Source organism: Peromyscus leucopus, chromosome 1 (genome assembly GCF_004664715.2).
Source record: "Peromyscus leucopus breed LL Stock chromosome 1, UCI_PerLeu_2.1, whole genome shotgun sequence".
NCBI classification, from domain to species: Eukaryota; Metazoa; Chordata; class Mammalia; order Rodentia; family Cricetidae; genus Peromyscus; species Peromyscus leucopus.
In genome coordinates, this window is record NC_051063.1 from 44,059,703 (window position 1) to 44,078,070 (window position 18,368).

Here is an 18,368-nt window from a genome sequence, read left to right on the forward strand (position 1 = left end):
TTGTGACTTTGTCCACCTTCACTTCTTCCTCTAGGCATAATCCATTGTGGTTTTATTGCACATCTTGTTTATAAGTAGCAGAACTAGGGTTTGGATTTGTGTCATTATCCCCCATGAGTGACAAACTCAGGAATATATTAGTTGCCGTGTTTATCACTTCTGTGCAGGTGACTCATACCTGTCAACGCTCTTCTGAACATTAGCTCTCTATTCCAACTATCATTCTGTGCTCTCCTAACTATACTTTCCCTGCCACCAGTGAGCATGCCATCTTTTCCTGTTTCAACTGCCCTTTCCCATTGCTCTCAGTGATACCTTTTTTCTTTTTAGGGAATGCGATGGGATGGGGAGTTGCGGCAAAGTCTTAATATGTAGCTCAAGCTGGTCTTGAACTCACTTGTTGCCTAGGCTGATCTCACCCTCAAACTGATTATTCTGCCTTATTTTCTTAAGTGCTAGGATTATAAGCATGTGCCACAAAGCCCTGTTTGACATCTTCATTTCTAAGACTTAAAATCTCATAGTTCTTTCAACACCCATGATGTTTGCTTAATTTCCACACTATGTATGTTTTGTTTTCATGTGTGTTTTTCTTCTGTATCATGGCTAGTAGCTTCTTTGTGTTTCTTTCTATTAGGATTATGGTTTAGTTGTCTACAAGGCTTCCCACTACTGCCAGATCAGTCTTCCTAATGCATAACCCCAGTTACACTTGGTGCATTGTCTCCTTTCCCCTCTCTTTTTATGTAGTCCAGGCTGACTTTGAACCCGCAGTCATCCTATTTCAGCCTTCTGAGTACGGAGATAATTGTGCACCACTCTGCCCTGTTGGTCCCGTCATTTTCTTGGCCCAAGACTTTTGTTGCACCATATAGTCAAGGATTCTACTTACTTCTGCAGGTGTATTTCCTTTTCTTTGTAGGTATATTATTTCCTTTTTTCTCTTCTCCTCTCCTCTCCTCCCCTCCCCTCCCCTTCCCTCCCCCCTTCCTTCTCCCCTTCCTCTTTCCTTTCCTTCTCTTCCCTCCCCCCTCCCTTCCTTCCTCTCTCTCTCCCTTTCATTAGTTAATTATTTATTTAGACAAGGTCTCTCTATGCAGCCCTGGCTGGTTGGGAACACTTTATGTAGACTAGGCTGTCCTCAAGCTTACAGCCTGCTTCTGCTTTTCTTCCAAGTGCTAGGAGTTGTGCCTGGTCATCCTGTTTTCTATGTATTTACCCTGAATTATAACCAAGCCATATTATTTACTTTGCAAGTTGCATTCTTTTTTTATTGCTGGCTTTTTAAATTTCATTCATTTAAGCATTTTTGAGACAAGGCCTTCTCAGGAGCCCAGGCTGGACTGGAACTCACTATATAGCCTAGGTTGGCCTTGAATTTGTGACAGTCCTGCCTCAGCCTTCCCAAAGCTAGGATTATAGGCATGAGCCACCACCCTCAGTTTATTGCTGGCTCCTTTTCCTTCTTCCTTGAGAGCAAAGATAGTCTATCTTATAGCCATGGCATAGATCTTTTATATATATATATATATATATATATATATATATATATGTGTGTGTGTGTGTGTGTGTGTGTGTGTGTGTGTGTGTGTGTGTGTGTGTAAAAATCTGTATTTATATTATTTATTTTTATTTATTTATTTAAATTTTTGAGACAAGGTTTTGCATATCTCAGGTTGGCCTTGAATTTGCTCTGTCCTTGAACTCTTGATATTTCTGCTTCTTCTCAGGTCCAGCATAGGGCTTTGTTCAGAGGCGTTGAATACATTTTCTGCCTCAAGTTTATGAGGAAACACATCCAGATTAACTGTTGTATTTTTCCTATTATTATAGACTTGATCGTCTTTTTATCTTATTGGATACTGGTACTACTCCAGTTACAAGAAAAGCTGCTGCACAGCAACTTGGAGAAGTAGTGAAGCTTCATCCTCATGAACTAAATAATTTGTTATCTAAGGTAAAGAACTCTGTTTTCTTAATGTAATACAAGTATAAAGACTTGTCCATGGGCAGAGAAACAACAGGACAGGTAAAATCACTCTAAGTAACCTTGTGTTCTCTGAATTTCATTAAATATCTTTAGTTTTTCAAAGTTGCTATTTGTTTGAAAGATAAAAAGTATTTAAATTAATTTTAATTGTTTAAGAGATCTGTCAGCATCGAACGTTTTACTTGTATAACAAAATTGAATCTGTCCCAATTTATGAATGGACTAAGTTGTTAATCTGGTTTGTTAAAGGTCTAACTTGTTCTTAATGGCTAATAATTATATGATAGTTGGCAGTTTTAAAATGGATGAGTGCTCATGGGCAGTGCTTGAATATATAAGACCCTAGTTGAGCTGTTTGGGATGGGAAATTTCTACATTGGTGGCTCAGTGTTTCTGTAATCCTAGTACATGTCTTTTCCTATGTAATGGCTGTGTTTTTGCTTACCTGTGGATATGTTGAAGTGTACCAATACATTAATATTTGACAAATGTCCTGTGTTAACTTCCTGGGGTACAGAGTCAAGCAGTAATCCTTCAGGATGGTGGAAGCAGGGAAGTGGCAGGAGCTTGCAGTGGTTCTTAACCCACAGGGGTCTTGATCCCGTTGGGGTTCACATATCAGATTATTCTGCATATCAGATATTTACATTAAGATGCATAACATTAACAAAATTATAGTTATGAAGTGGCAACGAAATAATTTTATGGTTGAGGGGGTCACTGCAACATGAGGAACTGTTTTAAAAGGGTCGAAGCATTAGGAAGGTTGAGAACCACCGAGTTAGAGGACAGGGTGAGGGCATATGATTGCCTAGACATTGGAAGCTCTAAGACAGTCTAGTGACTAGACTCTAGTCTAGCCCTCCTCTCATTCTCTTTGTCTCCCTGATGCACAGGAGTCAGAGTTATAAGTCCCCTTAAAACATATACAGTTATGTATTGTGTGGCTGGTACCGTAGGGGCTCCCTTCTAAGGGAGTATTCCTGTTTTTTTTCTCCTTTTTTGTTTTTTTGAGACAGGATTTCTCTGTGTAGCCATAGGTTGTCCTGGATCTTGCTCTGTAGACCAGGCTGGTCTTTAACTCATAGAGATCCACTTGCTTCTGCCTCCCGAGTGCTGGGATTAAAGGTGTGTGTCACAGCTGCCCAGCTATCAGTCTAATTTTAAAATGGTTTTTATCACCATAGGATATGGTTTCCTTACCATATCCCTTTTAGCAGTTGCATCAGTATTTAGTCACATACTCAGCTCTAGGAGCCATTAAACTAACTTTGTAGATTTGTCTGTTTGAATATTTGGGGCAAAACAAATTGTGCTGTATGTGATCTTTTATGACATGTTTTAAGTAAAATAATGTGTTCATGTTGTAGTGTGTTTTATTACTTCATTTTCCTTTATTGCAAAATGATAGTTCTGTGGATATGAATGGACAGTACTTAGACAGTGTGCTACATCTTGTCTGCTCATCAGTCAAGGGACATTTATGTTGTAAAAAATACTGCCACAAAAATTTATGTACATTTTTTATTGGTGGGTTTTTTTATTTATTCTGTTTCTTTTCTTTTCTTTCTTTCTTTCTTTTTTTTTTTTTTTTTTTCTCTTTAACAAGTCTGGCTGTCCTGGGACTTGCTCTGTAGACAAGGCCTTGAACTCAAAGAGGTCCAAATGCCTCTGTCTCCTGAGTGCTGGGATTAAAGGAGTGTGCCACCATGCCAGGTGTGTGTGTGTGTGTGTGTGTGTGAGGGGGGGGGGAGGTGCAGACAGACACTCAGCCAGCCAGCCAGCCAGCCAGTCAGCCAGTCAGTCTTATTCTGTAGCTCAGGGTGGTCTGGAACTCACTGTGTAGCCTAAGACATGGGGCAGTTCTACCTCAGCCTCTCAATTGCTAAGCAGTGAGAATAAGTAAGGTATGTACTTGGCACTGTGTGTGTGTGTGTATACATGTGTGTGCATGTGCATGAGAGAGAGAGTGCCCATGGGCTATGGGGGGTGCCCTGTGTACATCAGAGGTTAGTCATGACTTTTGTCCCTCAGGAACCATAATCCATGTGGGGGATGCTTTGAGATAGAATCTCATAGGCTTGGAGACCATTCAACAGGGAGATCTAGGTTGGCTGGTCAGTTAAGTCCTAGGAATCTACTTTTCTCTCTTTCTCAGTGCTGGGATTGTAAATGCTAGCCACCATTCCTGGTTCATTACTTGGGTTCTAGGGATTATTGAATTAGGTCTTCATGCTTGCCTGGCTAGGAGCTTACTTATTAACTGAGCTATCTTGACAGCTCAAATTTGTTTTTCAGTGTGTTAAATGGCTATGTTTAAAATACCTTTAAATATGTTATTCCCCCTACCCCCCTTGGTTTTTTTTTTGTTTTTGGTTTGTTTGTTTGTTTGTTTGTTTGTTTGTTTGTTTTGTTTTTTGAGACAGAGTGTCTCTGTGTAACACCTCTAGCTGTCCTGGAACTTGCTTTGTAGACCAGGCTGACCTCATACTCACAGAAATCTGCCTGCTGTGTCTGCCTCCTGAGTGCTGAGATTAAAGGTGTGCGCCATCACCCTTGGCTCCTCTTCTTCTTTTTAAGGTGGTAGTGAAGGCAAGAGAAATGGCTTGAGTGTGTAAAGGAGGATGCTGCCAAGCCTGAGTACTGTACCCGAGTACAGTTACGGGAACCCTGCTAGTGGAAGGAGAGAGCCAATTTCTGCAAGTTGTCCTCTGACCTCCACACATGCACACAAAATAATTGTTAAGGGGGGGGGTAGTAATACTTTCTATGAATAATCAAACTTCATGAATTAGCTTAATAATTCTAAATGTTTTATATGTATTTGAAGGATCCCAGATTATAAATTAATAACAAATTAACATTTTTCTGATTACTTGGAACAAACTTTTGCTTTGATATGTAATTATTTTATTTTATAATTTTAAGGTATTAATATACTTAAGGAGTGCAAATTGGGATACCCGAATTGCTGCAGGACAAGCTGTTGAAGCTATAGTGAAAAATGTGCCCGAGTGGAATCCAGTGCCAAGAACCAAACAAGGTGCCTTTAATGGGGAAAAGTAGTTTGAAATAAAACATAACTGTAGAATTAATTACAGTGAAAAGTATGTAGTGTAACAATTTCAATTTTGATTTAAAGGCTTAATTTTTACATTTTCAGGTTCAGCTTTGCTAGGGAAGAATATTGAATAAGATGAGTGTTGCCACTAATCTTAAAAAAAGAAGCTGCTGGATAAACAATATTTTCATTGTATTTCTAAAAATATTTAATCCTGTAGGGTACTAAATTTATTAATTCCCTCCAAGGGATGAATATGGTGTAAATATCTAAAACAATTAATTTTTCATTGTTGTTTGGAAAAATCATACAGTGTGATATTTTCTAAACTTCAGCATAATTTATGTATGGATATTTGGCAAGCTAACTCTTTAGTCATGTCCTCCCTGTGTGTAGGGGTTTTGTCGTCTTGTTTGTTTTGATTTTGTGGTGTTGAGGGTTGAACCCAGGGCCTTGTGGATGATAGGCAAGAATTCTACTACTGAGCTGTACTGCTCTCCCAAATTAGTGTTTTTGTTGTTGTTCTTTTTGAATGTTTTATAGAGGGAAAAGATTGTAGTACTTATTTTATGATTGCTTATACTGATAATTTAAAGTAAACCATATGCCTTTGAGACAGTATAAGGCATATGATTTAATTAAGTGATTTTATTTTTGGTTTTTTGAGTCAGGATTTTTCTGTATAGCCCTTGCTGTCCTGGAACTCACTCTGTAGACCCGACTGGCCTCGAACTCAGAGATCTGCCTGCCTCTGCATGCTGAGTGCAGGAACTAAAGGCATATGCCACCACTTCCCCAGCAGCTTAAGTGAACTTTTATTATGTATTATTTTATCTAAATTTTGTGTTTTATAATTTGGCCACACAGTATCAGTTATGTAGTGGTATGAATTCTGTCAAAGGATAGAGTTACAAATTTAGTTTTCAGGAGTGTTTTGTTCATTTGTTTTTTGAGACAGGATTCTATGTGTAACAGCCCTGGCTGTGCTGGAACTCACTTTGTAGACCAGGCTGCCTCTGCTTCCTGATGGCTGGTTGAGTTTTTTTTTTTGTTTTTTTGTTTTTTTTTTTTGTTTGTTTGTTTTTTGAGATAGGGGTTTTCTGTGTAGTTTTGAACCCTATCCTGGAGCTTGCTCTATAGACCAGGCTGGCCTCGAACTCACAGAGAGCCACCTGGCTCTACCTCCTGAGTGCTGGGATTAAAGGCGTGCGCCACCACCGCCCAGCGAGTTTATTTTTTTTTTAATTCTAGCATTGTGCAGTACTTCATAAGATAAAATAAATGTTCCCTAAGTGAGAATTCAGTAAGGAGCAACTAGATTCATTTTAGTCTTTTGGCATAAATCTTATCTTTCTTAAAATTTTTGCTCTTGTTTTCTGATGTGTTATTTTGAATTTTTGTGTTAATTTCCCTTTTATCAAATCTAAAACCAGAACCTTCTCATTTCTAGCTCTTTATCCCTGGTTATCTTATAAGTGCAGCTTATTTTATTGAATATACCAGCATTAAAATTTAGACTGGTTATCATTATTAGAAAACGTTCATGAGGTTTTTTGTTTGTTTGTTTGTTTTTAAAGTTGAAGCAGTTATACTTTCATTCACAGTAAATGACTGAAAATGCCATGTTAACTGTTGTGTTAATAAGCAGTTATAGTTTAGCATTTATAGCTGATCTTTTTTGGAAAGAACATAGAACACTTTGAAGATATGTTTGGGTCTCAAATGGATGTATAATTTCAATAGTTTGTTGAGGCTACAATTAGAGTATGGAAAGTAAGTCCTGCTGAGTGAGTAGTTGTTTGTGTCCTAGCTATTCCTCTGACGTAGGGAGAGACAGTGTTTGTTACTTATCAATTCATCGTGTGCATGTTTGCCTTCTGGTTTAGCAGTATAATAAACTCATACTGTAACTCTGGAGGATTTAAACCCTTAAACAGTAAATTAAAGTATGATATTTAACATATATGCCAACACAGAGATGTATTTCTTCATATAACATGCTTTCACTGTTGGAAACACATACCCACTTACCATTCTGATGGTTTGTAGAAGGGGAGTCACCAAGTTAATAATTGATTCACAGATAATTAAGGAGTGATTGTAGATAAATCACAGTGATTTTCCTATCTTTGCTTTTCTTAAATCTTACCCAATACTGCAAGTAATGCTATGCTATGTTCTTTCATTCTGCACTTTTGACTATATGGTCAAATTAATATTTTTAAACTTCATCTAGAACCTACAGAAAGTTCTATGGAAGATTCATCTACTACAGATCGATTAAATTTTGACAGATTTGATATATGCAGATTGTTACAGCATGGTGCATCACTTTTGGGGTCTGCTGGTGCAGAATTTGAAGTCCAAGATGAAAAACCAGGTTAGTAATAGTCCTGGAGAAGTCTGAAACTTTGCTTTCAAATTGACTTATATGGTGTGCTGTTTAATATATAAGGAATCATAAAATGTAAATTGACTGAAGTTTTTATGTATGGGGGAGTAGACAAAGTAACCAACAATGCTTGCTCTAAAGCTGGAATAATCAGAACCAATACAGAATGTGGCAGTGTTTTTACAATTCTGGGAATTTGAAGGTTATTTTATTGTTGTATTATCTTATGTTTTGAGTAGTGTTGGATCTTGTGCCTATGTGCAAAGTAAAAAACTGAAATTAAAATTAAAATCAAACCTTGGCTAGGTAACTAGCTCATTATCTTTAAGGTAACAGAATATATTAGATAAATAAATACCTTGAGTGCAGCGGCTCATACCTCAGAGTGCCAGCTCCTTGGGAGGTTGAAACAGAATCATTTGAGTCTAGGAATTTGGGGTTAGACTGCAACATAGGGAAACCCTGCCTCAAAAAAGCAAAAAACCCAAAAAGGGGTGGTCACAGGCAAATAAATGTTTTCCTATTCAAGATCGTGGCCTTGGGTAGGAAAACCTCTGATGTTTTTAATAGATTTCTGTAAATAGGTTGTCTCTTACCTTAAAATAGGGGGCAGGGTATGGTATCACATACCTTTAATCCTATCAGAGGCAAGTGAATCTCTTGAGTTCCAAGCCAGCCTGGTCTACATAGTGAGTTCTAGGCTAGACAAAGTAACACAATGAGATTTTTTTTTTTTTTTTTTTTTTTTTTTTTTTTTTTTTTTTTGGTTTTTTCGAGACAGGGTTTCTCTGTGTAGCTTTGCACCTTTCCTGGAACTCACTTGGTAGCCCAGGCTGGCCTCGAACTCACAGAGATCCGCCTGGCTCTGCCTCCTGAGTGCTGGGATTAAAGGCGTGCGCCACCACTGCCCGGCTGAGATTTTTTTTTTAAATGATGGATGATTATCAGTATGATTTTGGTTATGGTCTGTGAATTTGATTTCTTTCTTTTGGCTATTTATTTATTTATTTGTGTGTGTGTGTGTGTGTGTGTGTGTGTGTGTGTGTGTGTGTAGGGTGAGGGCATGTGTGCCATGGTGCTCACGTAGAGGTCAGAGGAAGTATTCAGTTCTTGCTCTCCACTGTGTGAGTTCTAGGGATTGAACTCAAGTTATCAGGTTTGATGGCAAGCACCTTTATTTGTGTGTAAGTGCTCTGCCTGCATGTATTCCTGCATGCCGGAAAAGGGAATCGGATCCAGCAAGCACCTTCATTAACTTGCCCAGTGTGGCAGCCTTCTGCTTTGATTCTTTTGCATATTTACAATGAAGTGAGTTGCTGATCATGTGGTAGTTCTCTTAAGTTTTCTGTAGCACCTGCATCATTTCATATTCCCACCAACAGTAAACAGGGATTTAATTTAATTCTTTCATGCTCTAGCCAGAACTTTCTTTTTTGGCATGCTAGGGACTGAACTTAAGGCATAATTGGTACGGCAAGATCTGCCAGTGAGTTATACTCCAGTCTTTTCTTTCCTTTGCCCCTTTGGTTTGAATGTTTGTGGGTGTATGTGCACACGTGTGCCTGAGGTCAGAAGTCAACTTCACGTTTATACCGGTTTTTGAGACAAGGTCTCAGTTTTTCCTGGAACTCACTGATGTGGCTGGGCTGAGTGGCCAGTGAGTCCCCTGTCTCCCATTCTCATCACTGGGGTTATAGGTGTGTGCTATCAGGCCCGGGTTCTGGAGGCTTGATAGTGCTCTCTCCAGCCTCCATTTTCAATTTTTTGGTAGTAGTCATTTTAAGGATATGAGAGAGTCATATTTTATGGCTAAATGATATTCCATTTTGCGGACATCATATTTTATTTATCCTTTCCTCCTTTGAGTTGTTTCCACTTTCTGGCTATTAAGTATAAGCTTTTGTCAGGGCTGGGAATATGGCTCACTGGTTAAAATGTACTGCTCTTGCAGAGGATCCGTGTTTGGTTCTGAGCCCACATGTAAGGTGGTCAAACTGCCTATAACTCCAGCTCCAGGGGTTCCAGTACCTCTGCTCTGTGCACAATATTTCCCCTTACATACACATAATAAAAATTAAAAAAAATTGAAAAGAATAAGTTACTATAAATCATTTATAAGTTGTTTTTGAGGGTTTTTTTTGTTGTTTTTTTGTTTTTCGAGACAGGGTTTCTCTGTGTGGTTTTGGTGTCTATCCTGGATCTTGCTCTGTAGACCAGGCTGGGCTCGAACTCACTGAGATACGCCTGGCTCTGCCTCCCGAGTGCTGGGATTAAAGGTGTGTGCCACCAACCACCTGGCTATAAGTTTTTGTATGAACACATGTTTTCATTTCTCCTAGGAGTGGAATGCTGGGTCACAATAGCTATGTTTTACTGTTAGAGAAACTACCAGTTTTTAAAAAGTGGCTCCGCTCCAGGCGGTGGTGGCATACGCCTTTAATCTGAGCGTTCGGGAGGCAGCGCCAGGCGGAAATCTATGAGTTCAAGGCCAGCCTGGTCTACAGAGCCAGATCCAGGACAGGCACCAAAACTACACGGAGAAACCCTGTCTCGAAAAACAAAACAAAACAGAAAGTGGCTCTTCCATTTTATATTCTATCATCAGTGTACGAGAATTCGAAATTCTCCATAGCCTTGCCAACACTTTATTATCTAACTTTTGATGCTAGCCACACTAGTCAATATGAATGCTAGCTCTGGTTTTCATTTGTGCTTTTCAGCTGACTAGTGATATTGAATGTCTTTCATCTTTTTATGTGTTTGTTGTCCATTTTTATCTCTTCTTTAGAGAGGTTTGTAGAAATGCCTGTCCAGGATCTTTGCTCATTTTAAAATTTGTCCTTTATTATGACTTAGAAGCATTCTTTGCATGTTCCAAATACAAGTGCCTTACTTGCATATTTTCATTTATTTATTTATTCTGTGGGTTGCCTTTTTATTTTCTTGGCCATATTTTTTCCTTTTTTAATGGTGTAGCTGAAGATGAAACCTAAGGCCTTCCACATAGTTTACTAATGCTCTGTCACTGAGTCAAGTCCTTGTTTTTGTTTGTTTGTTTGTTTTATTATTATTAAGAAATTTTCTATTCACTTTACATACCAACCACAGATTCCCCCCTCCCCCAATGCAAGGTCTCCCATGGGGAGTCAACAGAGCCTGGTACACTCAGCTGAGGCAGGTCCAAGCCCCTCCCCTCTGCACCAAGGCTGCGTGTCACACCCTAGGCACTGGGCTCTAAAAAGCCTGCCCATGCACCAGGGATGAATCCCAATCCCCCTGCTTGAGGGCTCCCAAACAGTTCAAGCTAAACAGCTGTCTCACATTCAAGTCCTTGTTTTAAGTGTCTTTTTCTTTTTCTTTCCCTTCCCCTTCTTCCCCCTTTTCTTCCCCATCTTCCCCTCCCCCTCCTCCCTCCCTCCCTCCATCTCTGTCTTTCTCTCTGTTTGTCTGTCTGTCTCTCTTTTTCTTCGAGACAGTTTCTTTGTGTAGCCTTAGCTGTCCTGGATCTTGCTCTGTAGACCAGGCTGGCATCGAACTCACAGAGATCCGCCTGCCTCTGCCTCCCAGTGCTAGGATTAAAGGCATGGGACACCACCACCTGGCTGTTTTAATTTTCTTGATGGTGTTCCTTGAAGCATAACATATAATTTTGATAGGTCCAATTTATGTGTTTTTGAGTTGTGTGTGCATGTGTGCCATATTTAAGAAACTCTCTCCACACCTCCTGCAGCCTTGAGGCAGGGGGAAGGGCTTGGACTTGCCTCTGCTGGATGTGCCTCCCCATGGGAGGCCTGCCTTGCCTTGTTGGCAGGGGAAGCTGAGGGGGCGGGAGGAGGGAAGAGGGGGATCTTTGGTTGGTGTGTAAAATGAATGAAAAATTTTTCTTAATTAAAAAAAGAAAAAAGAAACTCCAAAGAGTTTATCAATATGCATTGTTCTAGTTTTTTTTTTTTTTTTTTTTTTTTTTGGTTTTTCGAGACAGGGTTTCTCTGTGTAGCTTTGCGCCTTTCCTGGAACTCACTTGGTAGCCCAGGCTGGCCTCGAACTCACAGAGATCCGCCTGCCTCTGCCTCCCGAGTGCTGGGATTAAAGGCGTGTGCCACCACCGCCCGGCTTGTTCTAGTTTTTTAAAGCTCTTGCTATATGTAAGATTGATTAGTCTTCTATTTTAAGAAGATTTTTGTTGTTGTTGTTGTTGTTGCTTTGAGACAAGGTTTCTCTGTGTGTAGTCTTGGCTGTTCTAGAACTTACTGTAGACCAGGCTGGCCTAGGACACAGAGATCCTCTTGCCTCTGCCTCCTCCCAAGTGCTGGGATTAAAGGTGTGTTTGTTTTTTTGAGCTGAGGATCGAACCCAGGGCCTTGCGCTTGCTAGGCAAGCACTCTACCACTGAGCTAAATCCCCAACCCTGGCTTTTATTTATTAAATAAAAAAATTTATTTTATATGTGTATGGGTAATTTGCCTATACACCACGTGTGTGGCTGGTGCTTGAGAAGGCTAAGAGAGGTCATCACATCCCCTAGAACTGCATTTACAACCAGTAGTTACGAACTGCCTTGTAGGTGCTAAGAATCAAATGTAGGTCCTCTGGAGGAGCAGCCAGTGCTTTTAACTCTGAAGCCATCTCTCCAGTCCACTCAGTTTTTATTTTTGAGATGACACTTTTTTGGTATAATTCTTTTTTACTGTTTTTCATTGAAGGATTTGATATTTTGCTTGTGACATTTCTAAACTAACCTTAACTGTATAGCGTAGACTGGCTCCCTATTGCTGCTTCAACTTTCTGAGTACTGGGGTTGTAAACATGTGGTGCCACTTGCAATTAACCAAGCAAATGTTAGACAGTATGTGTTTTTTAATGTGGGAGTCTGATCTGCATATAGTAAAGACTTTCTTAACTGATTTGGAGGAAATGTATTTCTTTTATGTTTACAGGTGAAGTGGATCCTAAAGAGAGAATAGCACGTCAACGGAAATTATTACAGAAGAAACTTGGACTTAATATGGGAGAAGCAATTGGAATGAGTACTGAAGAGCTCTTCAACGATGAAGATTTGGATTATACCCCAACTTCAGCAGCCCTTGTAAACAAACAATCTGTAGGTAAAATATTGGGTTATTTGATTGCAAGTAACAACACAAAGGGTTTACTTCATGTTGTTATGTAACTGAACCAAGAAATTTCTATAGTGCTAAGTGCTGTATGTGTCCATTTTAGCCCGTATTGACCGTTCCCCACTTAATATAGCTTAGTATATCAGTATATGTAGATTAAACACATTTGTGTGTGTAGTATATGTATATGTTCATGTGGGTGTATGCATGAGTTTTTCCAGGTGCATTTGTATGTGTTCATGTGTGTAGAAGTCAGGTCAGTATCTAGTGTCTTTCTTGACGAGTTATCATAGTTTTAGAGACAGCATCTCCATTGAAGCTGGAGCTCATTTAACATTCAGTTGTCTGGCCAGTCTCCTCCTGGCATGCCTGACTTCACGTGAACTCAAGTGCCCAAGCTTACACAGTCAGCACTCCACTGACACTCTGATACGACAGCCTCAGTCCATTTTATGCTGGGTCATAGTTTTTCTTCTCCTCTTCCTCCTCCTCCTTTTATTCTTTCAATTTTCTTTTCTTTTCTTTTTTTGGTTTTTTTCGAGACAGGGTTTCTCTGTGTAGCTTTGCGCCTTTCCTGGGACTCACTTGGTAGCCCAGACTGGCCTCGAACTCACAGAGATTCTCCCGAGTGCTGGGATTAAAGGCGTGCGCCACCACCGCCCAGCGCATATGAACTTTTAAAAAACAAGTGTTTTCATTAATTATTTTAGAATTTCATGTAATATATTTTGATCATATTCATCCCTGACTGATCCCGACCCATGCGCACCTCCTCTCTCCATTCCCCCCAATGCACATTAACTTTATTTTGGACACAGTCTATTGAAGTTCTAAAGGCTGTGGCTGTTTCCCACACAAGTGAAATGTCATGTTTCAAGAGGTTCAGTACTCACTCTCCTATCCTCTAAAATCTTTTAGGGCCCTTTGGCTCCATTAATATTTCCTGCTTCTGGTCAGGTACAGAATGCATGTCTACAATCCCTTGACTCTGGAGGCAGAAGCCAGCTTGGGGTACATAATAAGTTCTAGGCTAGCTGAGCTATAGGGCATGACCTGTCTTGTTGGGGAGGCTTTGGTCCTAACAGGTTGGTCTTGCATGTTGAGGCCCCTTAAGAGAAATTTCTTAAAGTTTTTGTTGCTATCTACTTGTTATAGCTACACTATCAAGTACCTATGGCTCTTGGTTCCAAGACCTCAGCACAGCATCCATACTAGTAATCCTTACTGGGTGTGAAGTGTACATTTTCAGTTAATTCTTAGAACAGATACAGAAAGGAATTTCTTTTCTTTTCTTTCTTTTTTTTTCTTTCTTCTTTTCCCCTGAGACAGGGTTTCTCTGTGTAGCCCTGGCTGTCGCGGAATTCGTTCTGTAGACCAGGCTGGCCTCAAACTCACAAAGATCCAGCTGTCTCTGCCTCCTGAGTGCTATGATTAATTAAAGGAGGGCACCATCACTGCCCGGCTTCAGAAAGGAATTTTTAAAATAAATTTTATTATATAAACACAGTATATCTTCTGTCACTGTCTATGTCTCTCTTCTTCCTGCCTATGATACTTCTGCCTCTGCCTCCAAAAGGCTGGAATTCTTACTATGTTGCTCAGGCCCAAATTCCTGAACTCAATTTATCCTCTTGCATCAGCCTCCTGAGTAGACAAGCATCTTAATATTTGCTTATTATGCTGTTTTTATAGTGTTTCCAGTGAATAGAAAAAGAGCAAAAGAAGGAAGTGGCTAAGATGAAAGGATCATCTTAGTGGCTAAGTTGATTATAGAATACTGTACCAGTCGGTCACTAAAATTCTTCTTCCTCTTCCTCCTCCTCTTCTTCTGAACATGATAAGCATTGGTTTCTTTTTTTTTTTAAGAATTTTATTTTCATAACTTTTGATGGTATTATGATTATTTTGAAGTCTCAGCTCTTCAGAAACCTTTTCTTTGCTAGGATTATTTATTTATGACATACCTGTAGTATAAAAAAGTTAGGAAACAAGACTTAGTCCATTGAGAATTAGATAATTAAGAAATATATTTTTTTTTAAGTTTTAATTATTTTTTGAGACAGGGTCTTTCTGTGTGTTCCTGGCTGTCCTGGAACTCTATAGGTAGATCAGGCTGACCTTGAACTCATATCCTCTGCTGGGATTAAAGATGTGCCATTTTTGTTTTTGAGACAAGGTCTTACTAGATAGCCCTGGCTTTCTGATCCTCCTTCAGCCTTCCAAGTGTTGGGATTTTAAGTGTTCCAGCACACTTGGGTTGAGAGTAAAATCATGATATAGCCATACAGCATAATGTAATATTATCAAAAAGAATGTTTAATCTCTATATATTAAAATTTATATACCTATATCTCTAAGATTGAAACTATAGGAATTTATTTTAATTTCTGACAGTTTAAACTCATTGTTTTATTCTTTTAGACTCTCCAGGCTGCTGAATTGATAGATTCAGAATTCCGAGCAGGAATGAGTAATAGACAGAAGAACAAAGCTAAAAGAATGGCCAAGTTATTTGCAAAACAGAGATCCAGGGATGCAGTGGAAACAAATGAGAAGAGGTAGTAATCTTTGTTTATTCACTTGAAACAGTAATTGTGCTTGATTTACAGAGAAGCACTGTGATGATTTTTATTCAGCCGAATAGTACTGCTTGGTTTTTTTGTTTTTTTGTTTTTTTTTTTTTTTTTTTTTTTTTTTTTTTGGTTTTTTGAGACAGGGTTTCTTTGTTTAGCTTTGTGCGTTTTCCTGGAACTCACTTGGTAGCCCAGGCTGGCCTCGAACTCACAGAGATCCGCCTGCCTCTGCCTCCCGAGTGTTGGGATTAAAGGCGTGCGCCACCACCGCCCGGCTACTTGGATTTTTTTTACTAAGGATAGAGTATTTACTGTTACTGGGGAATGACATTGCAGAAAAATCTGTTGTCTTGGCTGTCTTGGAACCCTCTTTGTAGACCAGACTGGCCTCAAACTCACAAAGATCCGCCTGCCTCTGACTCCTGAGTGTTGGGATTAAAGGCATACACCACCACTCCCCTGCCTTTTTCAATTCTTTTAATGATGTATAAAGGTAGTTTGTGTTTTGTTGATTTGTTGACTAGGCTTAAGTTATAAAACTGTACTTTTCTCAAGTGTTCTGCATACTTTTTAATCAGTGGTCAGTTTCTGTATATTTTTTAAATGTTTGCTAATTTTTTTTTTTTTTTTTTTTTTTTTTTTCGAGACAGGGTTTCTCTTGTGTAGCTTTGCGCCTCTCCTGGAACTCACTTGGTAGATCAGGCTGGCCTCGAACTCACAGAGATCCGCCTGCCTCTGCCTCCCGAGTGTTGGGATTAAAGGCGTGCTATGCAGTGTGTTTTAATCATATTCTTTCAACAAATAAGCATGTATTACTTGGCATATTAGTTTTCTCTAGGTTGCAAAAGCCTAAAAAAGTTAGTGTCATGCTTGGCTAGATTAAGTTGTTGAGTTAAAATAATTTAAAATTAAAAGAAAGGGAACTGGTTGTAGAGATGAAAGAATAATGTGAGATTTGATATTCAATTTGAAAGAAAAGATTCATAGCTGGCCGTTGGTGGCGCACACCTTTAATCCCAGCACTTGGGAGGCAGAGGCAGGTGGATCTCTGTGAGTTGGAGGCTAGCCTGGTCTCCAAAGCCAGTTCCAGGAAAGGCACAAAGCTACACAGAGAAACCCTGTCTTAAAACCATTTAAAAAAAAAAAAAAAGAAAGAAAAGATTCACCAACTTAGAAAATAGTAGGGTATATTTTGTTCAAAAGTATTAATGAGTTCATCTTAGTTGACACATAAGACTTTTAAGTAAGCTACATAAGCAATATTAATATATCCATGAAGATGATGGATTTTTCTTACATGCACTGTGGATTGTTCATATTTTCCTTCATTTACTTTAAAATTAGTAACTTCTTTTTTAGCAATGATAGCACTGATGGAGAGCCAGAAGAAAAGAGACGGAAAGTAGCAAATGTTGTTGTTAACCAGACTGCAAATGATTCCAAAGTCTTGATTGATAATGTTCCAGAAAGTTCTTCTTTAATTGAGGAGGTATGTTGAAATTGTTTATAACTTTTTTACTTTAACTTACTATAATCATCATCATCATCATCATGATTATTATTTGTATGGATGGTTTGCTGCATGTGTGTCTTGTGCACCACTTGCATGACTGGTGTCCATGGAGGCCAGAAAAGGGTGTCAGATCCTCTGGAACTGGAATTACAGACAGTTGTGAGATGTCATGTGGGTGCTGGGAATTGAACCTGGCTTCTTTGGAAAAGCAGCCAGTGTTTTAAACCACTGAACCATCTCTTCAGCCTTATAAAGAAATTTATAAGTTTCTTAAATGTATACATTGAGAATATTGTGTAATTTGTCAACCAGGAGAAATTTTATTAGTAAACATTTTTATTTGTGTTTTATGTACATCAGTGTTTTGCCTGCATGTGTGTCTGTGTGAGGATGTCAGATCCCCTGGAACAGCAGTTATAGACAGTTGTGAGCTACCATGGTGGGTGCTGGGAATTGAACCCAGGTCCTCCGGAAGAGCAGCCACTGCTCTTAACTGCTGAGCCATCTCCCCAGCCCTAGTAAACGTTTTAACACTTCATTCATTTACTTTAAAATTTTAAAGCTGTTACTATTGCTAACGCTACACATGAACACACTTTATTGAATGTCTTAAATTGTTAGCATAAAGCTTTGATCTAGCAGTAATTATATCTTTCTTATTTAGACAAACGAATGGCCTTTGGAAAGCTTCTGTGAAGAACTTTGCAATGACCTTTTTAATCCCTCCTGGGAGGTAAAGCATCTTCTGAGCTCTCTTTTGTGTTAACAAAGGAAACAATGCCACGGATAGGAAACTTGCTAAGATTCCTATTTTCCCCTCGGGTCTCCCTTAGGATTTAGGGCATATTATATAGTTTTATTGTCTCTCTCTTTTGTGTGTGGGGTGGGGTGGGTTTGAGGGTCTCATTATGTAACTAGCTGGCTTTGAACTCATAGAGATTCCTCTGCCTTCTGGGTGCTGGGATTAAAAAGTGTACTCCACCACACTAGGTTTGACTTCTAAATAAGAAATTTTTAGATTTTTTTTTTTTTAAAAAACTTTTCTCATCCTTTAAATTATGTTTTAAAGCAAGTTGTTCATATTTTTTTTTATTCTTTTGGCTACCATAAAAACTTACATTTTTCTCATAGACAGTAAAAAATTTATTTTTCATTGAAAATGGACAGCTTTTGGGCAGTCTCATTGTAGTTCAGGCTGGCTTTGAACTTGTGATATTCTTGACTCAGCCTCCTGAGTTCTGGGATTACAAGTGTTCACTATCATATCATGCCTACAGTGGGCAGTTTTGATTTACCAAGAATAGTGATTTCAGTGCATGGGTGTATGTGCTAGATGTACAGAAGCATGTGTTTACCATACACAAGGCCCTGGAGTCACACCTCAAAATCACTTCCACAACCAAAACAAAACAAAACCGTTTTGAGTTTGGATTGGGCACATCTAGAGTAGTATGGCTGCAGACAGGGCAGAAGTTTTCAAACCAGTTTCAGAAGTAATTTAGCCTCCAAAGTATTTCTTTAAAGAAAACTTCAAACATGTCCCAATATGGTGAAAATAGTCTTTAGTCTTTTACTAGTTGGTCGTCTCAAACCTTTAGTTGGCCCTTGAATTAACAAGGCTTTGGGGCTTAGGGACGTAGCTCATTGGTATAGCACTTGCTTAGCATGTGTGAGATCCTGCCTGGGTGTTATTGTGAGCATGGAAAGAAAAAGAAAAAGAAA

The 18,368-nt window shown here is 39.1% G+C and overlaps 1 protein-coding gene across 3 annotated transcripts in view; it reads left to right on the forward strand.

Annotated features, from left to right (window-relative positions):
* Btaf1 (B-TFIID TATA-box binding protein associated factor 1) overlaps positions 1-18,368 on the forward strand; it is a 92,123-nt gene that overhangs the window by 16,197 nt on the left and 57,558 nt on the right. For 2 of the 3 annotated variants that reach the window (XM_028882879.2, XM_037206505.1), the window contains exons 2-8: positions 1,834-1,957; positions 4,919-5,033; positions 7,288-7,431; positions 12,381-12,544; positions 14,982-15,118; positions 16,493-16,622; positions 17,311-17,379. In XM_028882879.2, coding sequence (XP_028738712.1) covers positions 1,834-1,957; positions 4,919-5,033; positions 7,288-7,431; positions 12,381-12,544; positions 14,982-15,118; positions 16,493-16,622; positions 17,311-17,379 — 883 coding nt within the window. Of the gene's footprint in view, positions 1-1,833; positions 1,958-4,918; positions 5,034-7,287; positions 7,432-12,380; positions 12,549-14,981; positions 15,119-16,492; positions 16,623-17,310; positions 17,380-18,368 lie in introns of all 3 variants that reach the window. The other variant, XM_037206510.1, reaches the window with a different exon arrangement.